This window comes from Mustela nigripes, chromosome 14, assembly GCF_022355385.1.
Source record: "Mustela nigripes isolate SB6536 chromosome 14, MUSNIG.SB6536, whole genome shotgun sequence".
NCBI lineage: Eukaryota > Metazoa > Chordata > Mammalia > Carnivora > Mustelidae > Mustela > Mustela nigripes.
The window spans coordinates 98671225-98690782 of NC_081570.1; the positions used below are offsets into that span (position 1 = coordinate 98671225).

The window sequence follows — 19558 nt, forward strand, 5'->3', positions numbered from 1 at the left end:
CAGGACCCTGAGATCATGATCTGAGCCAAAATCAAGAGTCGGATCCTTAACTGACTGAGCTACCCAGGTTCCCTGAGTTAACACCTATTCTCAAATTATTCCAAAAAAGTAGAAGAGGAAAGAAAGCTTCCAAATTCATTCTATGAGGTCAGCATTACCCTGATACCAAATTGATACCAAAACCAGACAGAGACATTACAAAATAAGAGAACTACAGGCCAATGTCTCTGTTGAACAAAGATGCAAAAATTCTCAAAATACCAGCAAACCAAATCCAACAATACATTAAAAAAATCATTCACCATGATCAAGTGGGATTTATTCTTGGTATGCAAGGCTGGTTCAATATTCATAACTCAATCAACTTAATATATCACATCAATACGAGAAAGGTTTTACCATATGATCACCTCAATAGATGTAGAAAAAGCATTTAACGAGGTACAACATCCATTCACAATAAAAACCCTCAGCAAAGTAGGTGTAGAGGGAACATACATCAACCTTATAAATGCCACATATGACATGTCCACAGCTGAAATTATACTTAAGGGTGAAAAACTGAGAGCTTTTCCTCTAAGATCAGGAACAAGATAGGGATATCCACTCTTAACAACTTTTTTCTTTTTTCTTTTTCCTTACTCTTACCACTTTTATTCAACATAGCACTGGAAGTCTAGCCATAGCAATCAGGCAACAAAAAGAAATAAAAAGCATCCAAACAGGTAGGGGAGAAATAAAACTTTCACTCTTTGCAGATGACATGATACTATACATGCAATACCCTCAAAACTCCACCAGAAAAGTACTAGAATAGATAAATAAGTTCAGTAAGGTCACAGGATACAAAAATCTGTACATAGAAATTTGTTGCATTTCTAATTCACCACTACTACGCTACTTCACTAATACTGAAGTAGCAGAATGAGAAATTAAGAAAACAATTCTATTTACCTTTGCACTCAGAATAATAAAATATTTAGGAATAAACTTAGCCAAGGACGTAAAAGATCTGTACTCTGAAAACTATAAAGCACTGATGAAAGAAATTGAAGATGACACAAAGACATTCCATGCTCACAGACTGGAAGAAATATTGTCAAAATGTCCATATTACCAAAAGCAATCTACACATTTAATGCAATCCCTATCAAAATACAAAATATTTTTCACAGAATGAGAACAAATAGTCCTAAAATTTCTATCGAACCACACAAGACCCCAAATAGCCAAAGCTATCTTGAGTAATAAGAACAAAGCCAGAGAAAAACCAGTATGAGATTTCAAGATACACTATAAAGATGCAATAATCAAAACAGTATGGTACTGACACAAAAAAAGACACAGAGATCAATGGGACAGAATAGAGTCCAAAAATAAACCCATGCTTTTATGATCAACTCATCTATGCCAAAGGAGGCAAGAATATGCAATGGGAAAAAGATGGTCTCTTCAATAAATGGTGCTGAGAAAACTGGACCACTTTTTTACATTATATACAAAAATAAACTCAAAATGGATTAAAGACCAAAATGTGAGACCTGAAAAAATAAATTCCTAGAAGAAAACATGAGCAATAATCCCTTTGACACTGGCTGGAGAAACATTTTTCTAGATAAGTCTCTTGAGGCACGGGAAACAAAAGCAGAAATAAACTATTGGGACTACATCAAAATAAAAACCTTCTGCACAGCAAACGAAACAATTAATAAAATGAAAAGACAACCTATGAATGGGAGAACACAATTACAAATGGTATATGTGATGAGGAGTTAATATCCAAAAATATCTAAAGAACTGGTAGAACTCCACACCAAAATCCAAATAATCCATTTAGATAATGGGCAGAGGACTTGAATAGACATTTCTCCAAAGAAGACATTGGGATGACCAACAGACACAGAGAAAGATGCTTAGCATCGCTCAGCATCAGGGAAATGCAATTGAAAACCACAATGAAATACCACCTCACACCTCTGAGAATGGTTAAAATAAAAAACACAAGAAATAAGTGCTGATGAGGATGTAGAGAAAAAGAACACTTATGCACTGCTGATGGAAATGCAAGCTGGTGAAGCCACGATGGAGAACAGAATGGAGGTTCTTCAAAATATTCAAAATCAAAATACCATATGATCCAACAACTCCACTGTTGGTATTTACCCAATGAAAAACACTTTAATTTGAAAAGATATATGGCACCCCTATGTTCACTGCAGCATTATTTATAAAAGTGAAGATATGGAAGCAACCCAAATGTCTATCAATAGACAAATGGATAAACAAGTAGTATATATACACAATGGAATATTACTCAGCCTTAAAAAAGAATGCAATTTTGCCATTTGCAACAACATGGATTAGCCTAGGGTGTAATGTTGAGTGAAGCAGAGAAACACAGAGAAAGACTAATGCCATATATTTTCACTCATATGTGCAAATTAAGAAATAAAAGAGATGAGCAAACAGAGGGGAAAAAAGACAAAAAACAGACTCCTAGATATAGAGAACAAACTGGTGGTTGCCAGAGGGGAGGTGGGTGGGGAATTGGATGAAATAGATGAAGAGGATTAAGGAGTTGTTTGTGATGGGCACTGAGTAAAGTACAGACGTATTGAACATTGGGGTACAGATGTTCCTTCTTTTACTACATCTGTATCTTTGGGGTAAATACCCAGTAGTGCAATTGCAGGGTCACAGGGTAGCTCTATTTTTAATTTTTTGAGGAATTCCACACTTTTTTCCAAAATGGCTGTACCAATTTGCATTGCCACCAATGTTCATAGCAGCAATGTCTACAATAGGCAAACTGTGGAAAGAGCAGCGATGCCCTTCAATAGACGAATGGATAAAGAAGATGTGATCCATATATATAAAAAATGGAATACTACTCAGCCATCAGAAAGGATGAATACCCAACTTTTGTATCAACATGGACAGGACTGGAGGAGATGATGCTGAGTGAAATAAGTCAAGCAGAGAGAGTCAATTATCATATGGTTTCACTTATTTGTGGAGCCTAAGGAATAACACGGAGGACATTAGGAGAAGGAGAGAAGTGAGTTGGGGGGAAATCAGAGGGGAAGATGAACCATGAAAGACTGTGGACTCAGAAACAAACTGAGGGTTTTAGAGGGGAGAGGGGTGGGGGGATAATGAGGCTGGTGGTGGGTACTGAGGAGGACACGTATTGCAATGGATCTCTGGGTGTGGTGCACAAACAATGAATCTTGGAACACTGCATCAAAAACTAATCATATATTTCATGGTCACTAACATAGCACAATAAAAAAATAAAGTGGCAAACTTTATTAAATGTATTTTACCACATGTGAAAAAATAATAAAGCAATATATTAAAAAATAAAAAAAGTATTGAAACAAATTTAACACTTTATGTCAATGACATTTGAACGACAACAAAAACGAATCACATTGGGAGGGCCTCCCTCAACCCTTCAGATCACGTGCCCCCTGTTGAGTCTGTGGTGCTCCTCATGTAGCCTTACTCATGCACTGCTGGGGTGGTGGAGCTGGCTCCCTTGGGGGCCTGTCCAGCAGATGGGGAGAGCTGTGAGGGCAGTGGCTCTACCTTATTCACACCATCCTACTCATGGGGAGTCAGTAAGTGTCCAATGCCTGACTCACGACACAAGCTCGGTGCGTTCAGAGCTGCATGCCCAGAGCATCCATGTCATTGTCCCCATATTCTCATACCCCCCCATTACCTCCCACATTATGTCTGTTCTTTCCCAGACCTCTTCCCTGAAACTGCAGAGCAAACAACTTTAACGATTTCCTAAGACCAAATCCAACAGGTTATCTCCGGCCTTCATTTCTTTGTCTTCATCCCAGCTCTGGACTCTATGGGCAAACCATCTGCGCCTTCACTGCTCCGGCCACAGTCTTCTGGCTTCTAGTCTCCTGCTTACCCCGTAAATGGCAGGGTTGTCAGCCCACCTCCCCCTGGGCGTTCCTTTCCACTGCTATGGCTTCAGCTACCACCGCCATGCTGGGATCCCTACACCCATCCTGAGCTCGGATTATGTGTAATTCCCACAGTCATCTAAAGAGCAAACTTGACCAAAACTGCCCCAGGATCTGCTCCTCTCCCTGTATTCACCTCTTGTGGAGAGCAGAGCCTCCACCCACCCATTCGGCCCAAACAGAAGTCTGAAGTCTTAATTTCCTCCCCTCTACTCCCCCTCACATGCAAGAGGTCTGTGGACTCCACCCCTGAACATCCTGGAATGTGCTGCTTCCTCTCCCTTCCCACTGCCCGACACTTGCATCAGCTCCTCATCCTTTCCTCCCAGGGTATGCACAAGTGCCACTGAAGTGGCCTCCCTCCATCACTCTCCAACCATCTATCTGTCACACCTGGAGCCTGAGTACTGTTTCTACAACTCAAAACGGACCATGTTAATCCTCTGCTAAAAGCAACACCTTTCCCAAACTTCCAGGTGTACAATCAGGCCTCTGTCTACCTCCCCAAGCATGTCCCTTACCATGCCCTCCAGAGTCCCTATTTTCCTGGAGTTCCACTCGGCTGCACCTCTGCTCCTGCTGCTTTCGGCCTGGGATGACCGTCCCTTGTCAAAATGCAGCTTGAGGATTCCAGTCTCTGTGAAGCTTTCCTAATGCCCCTGTCTGCACTGTACTCTGTACGGACCAGGCACAGAACTTTCTCCCTTGACCAAACTTTGAGGCCATGGACGCAAGAGCCACATTCTTCATCTTGGAGTTTTCAGAAACAGGCACAGTGCCTGACACATAGCACTTAATAAATGAAGCATTTATCAGTAATGCCACAGAGAGGTCTTGCGTGACATTCTCAGGGTACACACCCTTGGACCTGGCAAGTTTAAGTAACGCCATAGCATTTGCACCATTATGGGCAAGGCAGCATACCACCATTTCCCAGGGGACCAGGAGACTGGGACTCAGCATTGCTTCCTACTCTATGCAGAAGAGAGCTGAGGCACAGAAGCCACTGGGAGAAGGCCTCCTAGATCACACCCATCAACCTCCCCCACCCCCACCGCCTCCGGCTAGAACCATCTTACACGAAAGTAGGATAGGAACCCTGGCAGAGAATCTTACCTTGGGCCCTAGAAGCTCCTTTGGGCATGTGGGTTGGACCGGTTCAGAGCTTTCCTTTCCACAGCACTGAAACTAGAGAGTCAGAAAAGAGTTTTTAGGGCAGCGGAGAGAGAAGTGGGAGCTACAAGTCTGGGCATCACTGCTGAGGACCAGGGGACTGAGGCAGCAAAGCAGCTATGGGGCCCAGTCAGAGCAAACCAAGCTACCATTTCTAGAAAGATGGTGAAGAGTCACATAATCATGCTAGCAAAACAGGGAAAGGAATTCCGTCAAGTTTTCTGAGTTTTACGTTGGGAAGTGACTCAAGGCAACCCAAACAAAGCAAGAAGCCAATGGATGGCATCTGTGTGAATTATTGTTTTTTAGACAGGTATTGGGTTTTTAGATTCTTTTTTTTTTTCAGCCTGGGAGTAGTTTAATCTACTGAGTGGCTAAAGTTTTATGAGCTTCAGGAAGGGCTCATTAGCTGGGGACAGTCTGGGACAGAGAGGAAAAGTGACCACAGCAGATGAACCCTCGGGACTGAAAGGCCCGGGCCTGAAGGCTGGTCAGCAAACAGGTGTCCTGCTTTACCGCTGGTCCTTCAAGGACAGAGGAGAATGTGTGTGGCTTGATGTCTCAGGGGCAGCTGAGGCTGAGCCGGAGAAATGTATGGTACTTCCAGGACAGTCCTGTGACGAACAAGAATGGGGCTACCTGAAAGCACCTGGCCCAGGAGTTCATAGCTACTTCTGCATATTGCAGAGAGAGGTTAAGACTCTGGCCTGGCCCATCTCTTCTGTACCTACTCCTTGGCTGCCTGTGTGCAGCCCTCAGCACTGCACTGACAGCACAGTCCCATGGAATGTTCCAGGATAAGGGGAGCATGGCTCTCTCTGTGCCCTTTCATTTTACAAAAGGGGAGCTGAGCGATTATTAGGGAGACAAGGAACATGCTTAAGTGGCGGGCCTGCAGTTAGAAATGAGCTTTTCTGACATGAAGGTCATGGCTGTTTGTTATACCACTAAGCCGCCTTTTGAGAGACCTTGGTATTTAATTGGGCGGCTTTCTGGGTGTTCTTATTTGTGCTCTTTTGTCTCCCTGGGGCACATTCCTGACTTCCTCTAGCGAACCCTCTGTGCTAGGCCTCTTTCTCTTCTAGGTTCTACACAAAATGCCAACTGTGTCTCCTGAGAGGGCTGAAATACAGTGCTCCAGCTTCATTTCACCACATTTATTCTGATCCAGGTGAAGAGAGAGAGCCTGGCTAATGAATGATCTTTAGAAGAGATGATTTCAAGGAAGAAGTAAAGTTACTTACTGTTGAGTGGAAGGTAATGAGAGTCCCATTTCCCCTTTCCCTGTCTTTCAGGTAATCATTGTAAGCCTCCTCGTACATGGTCTGAACATGTCGTATAGCCTGAAAAACCAAGGGGACAGTGAGTGGGGGAAGTTTCAAACATTCTCCTTTCATTAAGGAAAACCCCCTATTCCTTACCCTTGGAACATACAGCCTTCCCCTATGTTTATCTGTATTTAAAGACAATGCCACATATATGCGAAAATTACAGGCTCTGGAGTTTCTCAGACACTTTCGGAGATGGAAGGGTAGACTAACCAAGAACAGCTTTCATAGACTAGCAAATGTCTTAGAGCGGACGTTCTCAAACATAAATGGACGTTGGCATCCATCAGCCGCCAGGCTCTTGGGCCCCGCAGGACATTCTGACGTACAACCAGAGTGGGGACTTACGTGTTCTTGGTACCCTATTTGTTAGAAGTACTCAAGTCTGTCCATGACATGGTTTGAAAAATGTTCATGACCAAGGAAAACTGGTTCAGCATACAAATAGGAAACTTAGAGAATGTTTTTTTCTGGTTATAACAGCATGTGATCTGATGTCCCTAGTGATCTCAAAAAGTCCTAAGATCCAATTCCTCCAACCTATAGAAAGAACCGGTTATTTTAGAAATATTCTAAAGGAGGTGATATTTACTTATTCTACATGTTTACCATTTTTTAGAAAAATCCAAAGTTTGTACACACAATACTGGTAGCACATGAATTTATGGGAAATACAGTAAACTTAAGATTCCATTCTTCCTCTTTTTCAGGCCCTTCTTTCCCAAGTGTGTCCCTTCCTCTCTGGCCTCTGTGGGCTCTCTTGATAACGTATTTTGGATGCCTACAGTTTGAGCACCAGTTTAAATAAGTTGGCTTTCCCAGCACACAGCAAGTCAGACTTCAGACTTTGAGGATGATGTGGCCTCTTTTCAGGCCAAGCCCTATGGACAAATGATAATCTAACAAGGGGTAAAAATACACGTTCCTCTCCATCCCTCTTTCTCATGTGTGCAATCTGCCTGCCTCCCCGTTACAAATGGGATCATCTTAAACTAGAGATCCTTTAAAAGAAATCATAGACTCTTTTACAGATCTAATGAACTATCATCTTCTCAGAAAAACGTGTGCAAATAAATGTATGCATACTTATACATACAATATGCACAGGTCTGCACAATACGTGTAGGTTAAAAAGTTCTGTGTAAAGGATATCTGTGGGGATTATTTAGTTTTTCAGTATCATTGTGGGTGAAATATTCTCATAGCTTTTGCCATAAAAAAACACTTTAACCATCATAAAAAGAAATTGTAATTTCTACTTACTACACCCTTGCCTATAAAAGCAAATACTCCAGTGGTTACTTCAGCAGCAAATATCACCAGGAGGCAGGTGAAGAACTGTAGAGGAAAGAAAATACTCACTTCATTAACTCAATACCTTTTCAATTTATTTGGCCTCTTTAATGCTAGTTCCACTTGGAAAAAAAAAAAAAAAAAACATTAGGCGAGATTATTAGTTTGAATTGATCTGGTAGGAAGCATCTACGGCAAGTTTTTTCATTCATTCATTTGCTCATTAATTCATTCAGCAATTGTTCATTAAATATCTACTCTGCACCAGGCACTGTCCTTGGCACTGGGTGTACAGTGGTGATAAGATATAATCCCCACGTCTCTGCTATCATGGACCTTCTATTAGAAAAAAGGGATGAATACTCGCCATTTGCATCAACATGGACGGAAGTGGAGGAGATTATGCTGAGTGAAATCAGTCAAGCAGAGAAAGACAATTACCATATGGTTTCACTCATATGTGGAACATAAGCAATAGAGCGGAGGACCACAGGGCAAAGGAGGGCAAATGGGAAGAAATCAGAGAGGGAGACAAACCATGAGAGACTCTGGACTCTGGGAACCAAACTGAGGGGATGGGGAGTTGGGGCAACGGTGATGGGTATTAAGGAGGGCACGTGTGGTGCTGAGAACAGGGTGTTCCATGCCACTAATGAATCATGGACCACTACATCAAAAACTAAAGGATGTACTATATGGTGGCTAACTAAACATGACAATAAAAACGAAAATGTGAAGTATGATAAATGAGTAAGGCAATAAAAAAGTGAGTTAGATAATTTCAGGTAGTGATAAAGAAATCCCACCACTTACATCAGGGAAATACAAATCAAAACCACAGTGAGATGCCATCTCATGCCAGGCAGAATGGCTAAAATTAACAAGTCAGGAAACAAAAGATGTTGGCGAGGATGCGGAGAAAGGGGAACCCTCCTACACTGTTGGTGGGAATGCAAGCTGGTGCAGCCACTCTGGAAAACAGCATGGAGGTTCCTCAAAATGTTGAAAATAGAGCTACCCTACGACCCAGCAATTGCACTACTGGATATTTACCCTAAAGATAAAAATGTAGTGATCTGAAGGGGCACGTGCACCTGAATGTTCATAGCAGCAATGTCCAGATGTCCTTTGACAGATGAATGGATCAAGAAGAGGTGGTATATATACACATGGAATACTATGCAGCCACCAAAAGAAATGAAATCTTGCCATTTACTACGGTGTGGATTGAACTAGAGGGTATTATGCTAAGAGAAATAAAGTGGTCAGGAAAGACAATTATCATATGATCTCTCTGATAGGAGGAGTTTGAGAGGCAGGGCTGGGGTTCGTGAGGGGAAGGGAGGGGAAAATGAAACAAGATGGGACCGGGGAGGGAGACACACCGTAAGAGACTCTTGGTCTCAGGAAACAAACTGAGGGTTGTTGTGGGTGTGAGGGAGGGAGAGGGTGGCTGAGTGATGGACATTGGGGAGGGTATGTGCTATGATGAGTGCTGTGAATTGTGTAGGACTGAGGAGTTACAGACCTGTACCCCTGGGGCAAATAATACAATATATGTTAATAAAAAATAATTAAATTTTAAAAAAAGAAGGAAAAAGAATTCCTGTCACTTAGAACAGTGCCTGGCACCTAGGCAGTCAATGAATTCTTGATGAACGAAAGAGATTCCATAAAGATATAAAACAAGGCCAGGACACAAGAATTGACTGGTGGGGTCTAGGCTTGGGGAAGGTGTAGTCCAGACTCGGCGGACTGTAACGCTTCTCTGGGGAGTGGGAGTGTGGGTGAGGGGCAGCCTCCTGGACAGATCTCTGCTCTGCTCTCGTGGGTCTGCTCTGTGTTCAGTGATAAATGACAGGGAGCTCAGCAACATGGGAAAGACAGGAAGAATGGAGGACGGAGGAGGTGAGTTAGAGATTTTACCCTGCAAGAGCTCAGAAGCAGAAGCCACAGTTAAAAATCAAAGATTGCAACAAGAAGGAGAGACTGCCCCTAAAATCGCTGTTTCTGATCCCTCATGGAGAAAGACAAAATCTTTCTCTCTTCCGGCCCCTCTTCCTTCTCCTTGTTTCTCTAGGGTCACTCTGGCATTGGATGTAGAGCAGTAACTGAAATTCATTCTTTTCTTTTCTTTTTTCTTTCTTTCTCTTTTAAGACAGAGCCTGCTTATTAAAAGAAACCACAAGAGGGATGTTCGAGGTTACTGATCTCAAACAGCAATTCTTTTCTTATAGTTCACAACACTTCCTTACCTATGGGAACCTTGGCTGCCTCCCTCACTGTGAAATAATTTTGAAGGAGCAATCATAATTACCCCTTACAATTATTAGGCACTTTTCCTCCCCAAACATCTTCATGCCATGGACCTCATTTTTTTTTTTTCCATACTTTCCATATGAGGCGGGGACAAAGATAATGTTATTTTTGAGGAAGAAATGGAGAAACGGAGACTCAGGGAAGAGGGAGTGAGTGCCAAGATCTCAGTAAGTCCAGGAGCTGATGCTGGAGGCCAGACCTGGGGGCCCCCTTCAGACTAGTTCCCTCCCCCCACGCCCTACTTACAGATCCAAGCACACACTGCGACTCCCGCATGGCTCCGCAGCACCCGAAGAAGCCCACGGCCATCATCAGGGCCCCTGCTCCAACCAGCACGTACAGCCCTGCAGGGAAGAGTCAGAGGAGCAGCTGACCCTCAGCCCGCTGGCTGCCCAGCAGCTCCAGGGGTCAGCTCCCGGTCGGGCTCTGCAGCGAGTCTTCCGCTGCTGCTAATGTGATAAGAGACACCTGTTGAAAGCACCTGCCAGAACCTGCGCAGGGATCCTGAGAGGCAGGGGCTCGGTTACCCCCAGGGAACAGAGAAAGTTGGTACTTATCCAGGTGAAGGGATCTCCTCACCCTCACTTGAGCGGCAAGGATCGGAAAGCTCGTGTGTCTGATTCCCAAAGCATTTATGCTCTTAACCACCTCCACACGCTCTCTCCCTGCACCCACCCAACCATGCCAGCCAGGCACTTTACCTTTCAGGTCTCTACCACCCCTGTCAAGTGGTCATTACTATCATTTGCATGAAACTGAAGCAGTTGGGTCCAGCGGTCAGGATCAGTGCCAGAGGCAGGGTACAAACCCACACCTCCCCTAGGAGCCCCTTGGGCTCTCGTGGCACTCAGGAATTCATGGCTGTCACCATCTATGATGGCCAGGAGGACAAAGTGTCTGGGAGGGCTGATGGGCTGCCCAGATGGGAGAACACGGACACAGCGGGGCAGAAGAGGAAGGGTTTGGTTACAGAGAGGGGCCGGAGGACACAGCAATAAAGCCGTAAATTTTGTGAGAATTACACACTTTAGAGGGCATCACCATGTACACTGGGCACACGGGTATTTGCTATGTTCTAAGAAAACAGCTGAGAGAGGAGGTGACAAGGTAACACACACCAAATACTGTTACTAATACAATATTAGCTTCATTTATGAAGGGCTTACTTTTTCTGGGCATGGCAACTGGCACAGATTTATTAATTTAATCTTCGTGAGGCAAAGCACCATTATTATATCCATTTTCTTTCTTTCTTTCTTTTTTTTTTAAAGATTTTATTTATTTATTTATTTGACAGAGATCACAAGTAGGCAGAGAGGCAGGCAGAGAGAGAGAGGGAAGCAGGCTCCCCGCTGAGCAGAGAGCCCGATGCGGGACTCGATCCCAGGACCCTGAGATCATGACCTGAGCCGAAGGCAGCGGCTTAACCCACTGAGCCACCCAGGCGCCCCATTATATCCATTTTCTAGAGAAACTAGGCCCCCAAAGTTAAGCAATTTGCCCAAGTTCATAGAGCTGGGATAAAAATACCCATCTGCTTCTAAAGCCACACCATCACCACTACCCTAGCCTGCCCCACCCGTCCAGCACCAACAGCAACCTTCATTTGGGTGCTAATTTCACTTATTACTGAAGGCAAGCCATAGAAACCATTGCTCACAGAGAAAGAAAAGGACTGAAATGTTCTTGTTCTGAGAGAAATAAAGCCAAGCCCTTTCGTATTTCCTTTTCTGATCCAGAGATAAGTTAGCACACAATGTGAGGCCTGGTGCTGGACTTGCTTAGAATAATGCTGATTGTCTCTATTTTATTTTTTGCATTTTAGTCCTATGAGTCACCTGGAAACCCCTCCCATTCTCTGAAAGGGTGGGGAGCCAGTGGTCCGCTTCTGTGGAGGAGGCCTGGGTGCGCCCGCTGGGTGTCTCCGGGGGCCCCTCTGGGTGCTGCCGGTGGTTTGTGGGCAGATCTCTTGGGTCCCTGACACAGATGGGGTGGCAGGCCAGGCTGCTGTTCTTCCGGTCTCCCCCAGGCTGTTGTCAGGGCCTCCGGGCTGGGGAAGCCCTGAGGCGTCTGCCGGCCTGGGGCAGGTGTTCCTCTCTCTCTCTCCTGCTCTGCTGGCTTGGCCCCTTCCTCCCCTTTCCCCTTCACCAGAAAAGGAATTTCGTGTGGAATGGATGTGGTCATGAGAGAAATGACACCGTATTAAAAACAGGCTAATGTTGGCTCCACTGCCTCAACACCTTATTGCTTCAAACACTTTCTTTTCCTAAGCTCTTTCATTTCCATCATCTCACCGGCCTCTCGAACAAGCCCATTAGATGAGGCAAGGGTTCTATTTCTGGTTTGTTAGTAGGGGTCGGGCCCGGAGACCCGACTCCTGTCCTGTTCGACCAGGCAGCAGTGGCACCACCTTATTTTGTCCCCTCACAAAGGGTCACACACATGGGCTGCCGTAGTATATTGATTTTCCTCTACAGATTCTGCTCCAAGTGACAGTCGAGGGTCTGGGCCCCCCTGGAGCCTTCTGTAGCTTGGGCTCCAGCGCAGGGGAATTCATCGGGACCGGACCCGGCCTGCTCTTTTCCACTTGGTGCTTTTGCAGGTTCTCGTATTTGTCTTTCTCTGTATCTGAAGTCCACCACCTAACCTTATTCACCCGATCTAGAATATGCCCAGCACAAGACAGGATTCTTGATCAGCCTGGCTGTCTGCCACTGCCCATCTTTGCCGGGAAGTACACGCTAGGAATACATTTCATCAGACCTCCACGAAGCCGCCACAGGCCTGGGCTTTCTCAGGGTCGGGCAGATGAGTGTGTGGCCGCACTCCTGAGAAGGGGCTTCCGGGAGTCCAGAATGCAGGAAAGAGGGCTGCTCCTGGGGAGGCTGGGGTGCGGTGGACACAGGCACGGGGGCTGAGGAGGACAACATTGTACCCCACCGTAGACAAACTCACTCAGCCCTTCTGGCAATAATCCTGTCCTTCTAAAATAATGACACCCCCTACCTCCACGCACCAAGAAAATCTGCTTATTTATATAACAGGCCCTTCTTAGGCTCTTGGAATCCTAGAGCTCAGAGCAAACACACGGTGGGACTGACCCAGCAGCTCCGATCCCTGAGGCTCTCCCCAGCAACCAAAAAGCCTCGTCTGTAGTAATTCATTTTTAAATGGCTCTCCCCCTTTCCGGGACTGGGTAGTGGCGCGGTCATCCATTTCCGTGACTTTCTGGAGGCAGACGGTTTTACAGACCCGGCTAATGACCATTTTTCATCCAAGAATATTTTTTCTCTGCCTTGGTGCCACTCTCCCTCCCTCCCAGCTGGCCGGGCTGCACATAATTACATCTGTATGTGGAGTGCGGGATGGGGCTTAGCTGATGGGGAAGGTAGAGACTTGAGCTCTACGTGAATAACAGCGTTGGTTATGGAGTATGGTTGTGTGGAGCCGAAACACGGATGAGTCATGGAGTCATTCAGCCCTGGGGTGACACCTGCCACTTCCTGGCACCTCAGCCTGCTCTGTGCAGCAGCCACACTGTGCGCCCGACGGGCACTGGCCCGGGAGCCGGCCCCCACGCCATCAACCCTTCTCTCCTTCTGACTGCATGGCCTCTAAACCCAACCACTCACTCCTTGGCCTTTCCTCCCCGTATCCTCGCGTGGAGTCATGCCTCCTCCCTCCACCGAGGAACACAGTAACCTCCCTACATAAAAATAATAAAGCCCACACAACAGGTACTGCTTGTATGTGTGCTCTTCTCCTGCCTCACCTGGCGCGATGGGGTCTGTGGCTTATTAGTAGTCACATCTCACAGCTGGGGAATCTGGGATTCCCTGGAGAATGGAAGGCGTTTGCCAGAGGAACTGCCCAGATCATGAGAGGCAAACCTGGAACCGAGCTAGGGAGTCTGCTGCAAAGTGCACAGTCTGACCCCACTGGTGCAATTCCAGTGGGAACGCAGGACAAGGGGGACTCTCAGCTAAAAGCTGTTCACTTTGCAATTTATAAATGTCAGGAGGGTGAGGGCCTGCAGAGTCTCTAAGGGATGATGTCTGGGTCTTCCTCTGAAAATACAGGGCTGGGAGCTAGAAATCCAGGACTGTCAGCTGACCTTCGGGTATTGTTATCTGTGATATGGAAATAATAATCTCACTTGTAAAAACGCTTTGGAGAAACTGTCGCAACCAGGTAAGCTACAGCACCTCTCTTCTGAAGACACCATGACTCTCTGGGAAAGCTGAAAACCAAAAAGTAACAAAATATGATCGGAGTGAGCTGGAGTTTTGAAAAAAGCAAGCCAGCTCCTCAGCGTTCAGCCCTGGAACCCTTTCCTTTACACATAATGTTACACACAATCGAAACCAGGCTCCCTGACTCTGAATTCAACAGGGGGAGACAGCTACGTGTCAGCCTGGGACCCTGGAGAGCCAAAGGGCTGCTGTCTGTGTGGGCAGCCCCTCTGTGGAAAAAACCTGCCAATGTCCTTGGCTCACAAACACGACTTCATGTGCCCCAGCATGAGTGCCCCATCCAGGCTTCTGAGGCCCGGGAGGCCAGTGCCCTCCTCAGCACTCCTGGAAAGGCCCTCTGCGCTGTCTTGTCTCTCTAGGAGGCCGCCGTGGAGAGGGGCAGGTTAGTGGAGTTTGCAAGCCAGCCGGCAGGGGAGCGTCCCCCTGGGGTTTGTGGAGAGAGACCACAGTGGAAAGAGGGCAGGAAACCCCAAGTTATCTCAGCGGTTCCTCTCTTTCAGGCTCTCTGTTCTCCACGTTAGCACTCCAGGGACACCGATATCCTGCCCCAACCTCCGCACCTTGGCCTGGACTCAGAGGACCTTGAGAAGGGGCGGTAGGGGGCAGGGCTCAGGGCTCCCGTCCGGATCTCTCCACCCTGTCCCCAGCTGTGATGTCAGGGTGGATCGTCATCACAGGAAGGGAACCTCTCTCCATCACAAGGAAGAAGCAAGGATCCCAGACAGGAAAGCATCCTCACCCCCAAGGACAGAGAGAAAGTTCTCCTACAAAGCCTGGAAGTCATCTGCCCAGAAGCAGGGAGCTAGGCCCTGTGCGTTCCCAACGTTGCTCTCAGAGAGGGACCTCTAGGCTGTGAGGCTCTTTCTTTAAAAGCCACTTGAAAGTGCCCCAGCCTGTTCACCAACACTCTTTAACAAAGGGGTGATAAGAGTTTCATGGGCTGATTGCTCTGGCACTAATTCTGAAAAGAAAACACCCAGCTTAGTGACTGCCACCCTGTGACATGAAGTGAGATTTTCCAAAACCTGTGCCTGCTTCTTTTTTAAAGTCCTATTATTTCACAGCGTTTGCTCTGTAAGTCCATAAATGGCGTCCTGGTGTATTTTTCTTCTCGTTTTATGGCCAGAGAGCAGGTATCTTTCCTATTTGGATAATTATTTATTGAGGAAAGAAGTACCGATTTCTGCAAACATGTATATGGCTCCAGTTATAGTCTAAGAAACACCTGAAGGTCTCTGACTTCCCGCGACTGTTTATTGTTGTCACCATCCAGGTAAAGAGTACAAGCACAGGCCGAGGCGTCAGCAGACCTGAGTTGTAGGCTGAGCCCCCCCATGAAGAGCTGGAAAACCACCGCTGACCGACAACCTCCCGTTTCTTCTCCCCTGTGCTGTTTCCTTATTCTACCTGGTGCTAAGATTCCTGATAACACGTTTCCCTGAACTTTGAGCGCTGACTGTGCCAGCCACTCAAGGGCAGACCCGGGGGAGGGGAGGTGTGGCTGAGGAAGAAGAGCTAAGGGTGGGCGAACCCACATCCATGCCCCAGGCCACCAAGAACACACCAGAAGAACTCAGACCCTGCCGTATGGACTGCTATTTTCCTCAGCCAGCATTCACTTCCTCGTCATCTCTGTGACAGCAACCAACCTCCTCTGCGCAGTCCCTGTGGACTTTGACCTTTAAGGCAAACGTGAAGCCCAGATGTTGGCCAGCAAGCCCATCCCAATGACCGGTGTGGGAACAGGCCCGGACCCGAGACAGCTAGCAAGACTGACGCTAGGGATTTTAGTCAGAGCTGCTGGCATGAAAGCAGGAGGTCCCTCCGTTGCCAGGGTTACGAGGGAGCTGGCACCTGAGGCTGGGACCGGCCATGTTGTCACGTCTTGAGGAAAACTGCCCGAGAACGGAGCCAAAGGGAAGCAGAGGGGAGACATGGGTACAGGTGGGACTCTGACCCCATCACTTGCACGAATCTTGGACTTTTCGGTTTGGCGAGTCAAGAAATTTCTGTTGTGCTCAAGACAGCCTGCGTCAACTTTTTGTGACTTGCAACTAAAAAAGTTCTGACAGATATGTCCAGAAAGATATAACATTTCTTGCATCACGGGCCGCTCATATTGCTTCGGTTTAGACTAGCGAATACGAATGTCCGCATGGAACGGGTCCCCTCCTACTGAACCCAGGAATCTCCTGAATTGACAACACTCCATTCTGATTTTTGCCACGTTAGTGGTTAAATACCAACATAGGGGAAAGTTCACTCTTACCTGTGGGAGTCTGCCTAGCTTCTTGGGCTTACAAAAGCATGAAAAAGGTTTTCTTACCTTGGACCCAAATCGACACGTGTGAAACTGCTGGTCAGCACCGTGTGGGACAAGGCAGACAGAGGATGCTCCCCACACTGCACCTCCGCTCTACACACCATACCCCCTCTGAGCGGAAGCCCTTCCTTCCGCAAATCAGGTTTCCACTGAGGCTCATGAATGATTCCTGCTAGACTTGACTCATCTCTTGCTGATATCTTTGATCGTTTTGATTCCTTCTGTCCCTGACTTTAATACTGTTTAATAATACTGTTTAATAACGTTTCTTGTCTTTCTTCACAGTCCCTACTGTTGACAAGCACCACGGTGATGCCCTTCTGTCTGAGTCACCTAGCATGTTCTTTCCTATCTCCCCTCTCATTCCACTGCTGCTAGAATAATCTCTTTAAAAATGCAGCCCCGGATCATCCCTCCCCACAAACCCTGAATCATCCCTCTGTTGCTTTACCAAATGAATAAGCGTTGACCTTCAGGGCCCTGTGTGTTTGTCCTCTCCTTCCCTTGCTCTTCTAATCCTACCTCCCACCTTGCCCCAATCTGTTCCACTCCAGCCAGAGTCCTCTGCCCAGCCTGGGCTTGCTGGTCACTGTCCCGTGGACACGCCTGGCACGGTCTTTGCCCCACATCCTCCGCTGTGCTTGTTTGTCTTCCACTCATTGATGACAGCTGGTCTTTAAAACCGAAATCAGATTCTTGCCTCACTGGTTTAGAATAACCCCTGATGCACCCACAGCAAATACCACTTAGCTGGCATTTAGTTACACGCTCGTTTCCATTAGAATTTAAATTGTTAACTCTGTGAGTCTTTTCACATAGATTGCAGAGATACATGGGAGCCAGAACAGCGTTCTCATCCTCTTTTGTGTGATTCCAGAGCCCAGGACTATAGATGCTGGCTGATGTAGCCATGAATAGATTATATGTTTTCCTAAATGGAGGAGCCTATAAAAAAAGAGGGAAAGACTAGAAGGACCCCTGTTTCAATGCATAACGATGTCTGCATAAACCCAAATACTTGATGAATTCCCCAGATTAAAAACACCATGAAGAGATTTTTAGATAGTCAGGTGTTTACCCTCATTGAAAGGGAGACAGCCTTTCTTACCTGTTCTTCAGGGAACCCAGCTCTTCATAGTTTTTTAGAAATGGTGTTTCTTTACTGCTGCCCCAAATTCCCTGTTCAGGCTGAGGAATTACATTATAGGGATTTATATCTTTCAACCTCACTCTTGGGGGTCATGAGAGGCTAGGTGACTCGGTTTTAGGTGGTTAGTTTTTGCCAAACCACTTGAAGGAGAATGTCTGCCTCTAAGGGAAGGGTGGGGGCGGGGATGCTGTCTTTCGTTTTGGTTCTAATGAAGGACGGACCCTTCCCTCCCCATCCATCTGAGGGCACAACTGCCGCTTCTGAGGGCAAGTCTTGAGAGTCCTACCTGGGGAACTGGAGATAAATTGGGTTCCAGTGCAGAGCCTGCAGCACGTGAGGAGACAGACTGAAGGCTGATACCCTGAACCCCTCCATGCCTGAACTGCAGGAGCAAAAGATTCCCACCATTTTATGGGGACTGACATCGCATTGGGACATAAGTAACTAGTGAATTCAGAGTAGGGAGAGAAAATAATGTTCACCCTGAGGATTAGCTGTAAGTGGTTGGAGGAGCTAGGTCAGAAGGAAGTCCCTAAAAGAGTATCCTGAACGATGAGCTGTCTCTTCCTCAGGCTAAAGAAATGACGGGCCACTGCCTGCCTTCTACTGGCCAGTGCTAACTCAGAGTCATGAACAAGGCTCTCCCTAGCTCAGTCCGTCTGAAAGCCCACTGTCTTCTGAGGCCCCATTCAAGCACCCATCCACCCTGACGGTTATCTTGCTGATCCCCAGTGTTCTCTCTCACTTTTTTTTTTTTTTTTAATGTAAGCTCTAGACCCAACGTAGAGCTCAAACTCATGACCTGAGATCAAGAATAGTATGTTGTACTGACTGAGCCAGCCAGGTGGTTGCTAGAAGCTTCTTCCTAAATCTTTGATGCTTTTTAAAAATATGACTGCTAAATTCACGGGTGCATATCACCACTGTTCCCACAGGATCTTTTTTTTTTTTTTTTTTTTTTAAATGGGCTCTGCACCCAATGTGGGCTTAAGCTTGCCACCCTGAGATCAAGAGTTGTACGCTCTACCGACGGAGCCAGCCAGGCGTCCCTTCTCACTTCTTAATTCAGTGATTCTGTTTGTACCACTCATGAGCACTTAACATATGGTTGTGGTTATTGTCTGCTGTTTATCATTGCATATGCCTGGAGAGGCAAGAATCCCATTACGACGGGATCAGATCTTTGCTGTCGGTAATCCTGTGGGCACCGAGGTGTGACAATGCTGAACAGAGTTAGAAATCACAGGGAACAGCTATAAAAAAAGCCGCCCCGGGACCATGATCAACACGAGGGGAGAGGTGTTCCTTCTGGTACCCTTCCCCAACTGTCCCTGCATGTCCCCCTCAAGGTGGTGGGGAACAAGGACAGGCTGAGCTCTGACCTGGGGCACTGGGGCTCACTGTGGGATGGAGAACGCTTCTGAGGAAGTTTCCAGGGCCCAGAGTTCCTCAAGGAGAAATGTGTTAAATGTGTGTGTTAGTTTTGGATGGAGAAGTGTGTGCTACCTGGAAACCACATGGGTGGAAAAGAGCATTTCAGTGTTAAGTATAATGACAGACTCCTCTGCTGCTTCCTTGGGACAGAACTCTGACTTGGTCCAAGTGTCAGGGGCCCTCTGGGGCACCTGGGCCCATTCCCAAGCCCAGAGTGACTCTCCTTTAGTCACAGGAGCCCGTCAAAGCAGCTCTCCTGGCGGCCGTGACTAGGTCAGGCATGAGCACACAGGCGGCTG

General features: G+C 46.6%; 1 protein-coding gene across 2 annotated transcripts in view; it reads right to left on the bottom strand.

Annotated features, from left to right (window-relative positions):
- The window catches only part of TSPAN2 (tetraspanin 2), a 62558-nt gene that overhangs the window by 20439 nt on the left and 22561 nt on the right, over nucleotides 1-19558 (bottom strand). For both annotated transcript variants that reach the window (XM_059375830.1, XM_059375831.1), the window contains exons 3-6: nucleotides 10346-10443; nucleotides 7751-7825; nucleotides 6404-6502; nucleotides 5103-5174 (exon numbers count right to left, since the gene is read on the bottom strand). In XM_059375830.1, coding sequence (XP_059231813.1) covers nucleotides 5103-5174; nucleotides 6404-6502; nucleotides 7751-7825; nucleotides 10346-10443 — 344 coding nt within the window. The remainder of the gene's footprint in view (nucleotides 1-5102; nucleotides 5175-6403; nucleotides 6503-7750; nucleotides 7826-10345; nucleotides 10444-19558) is intronic.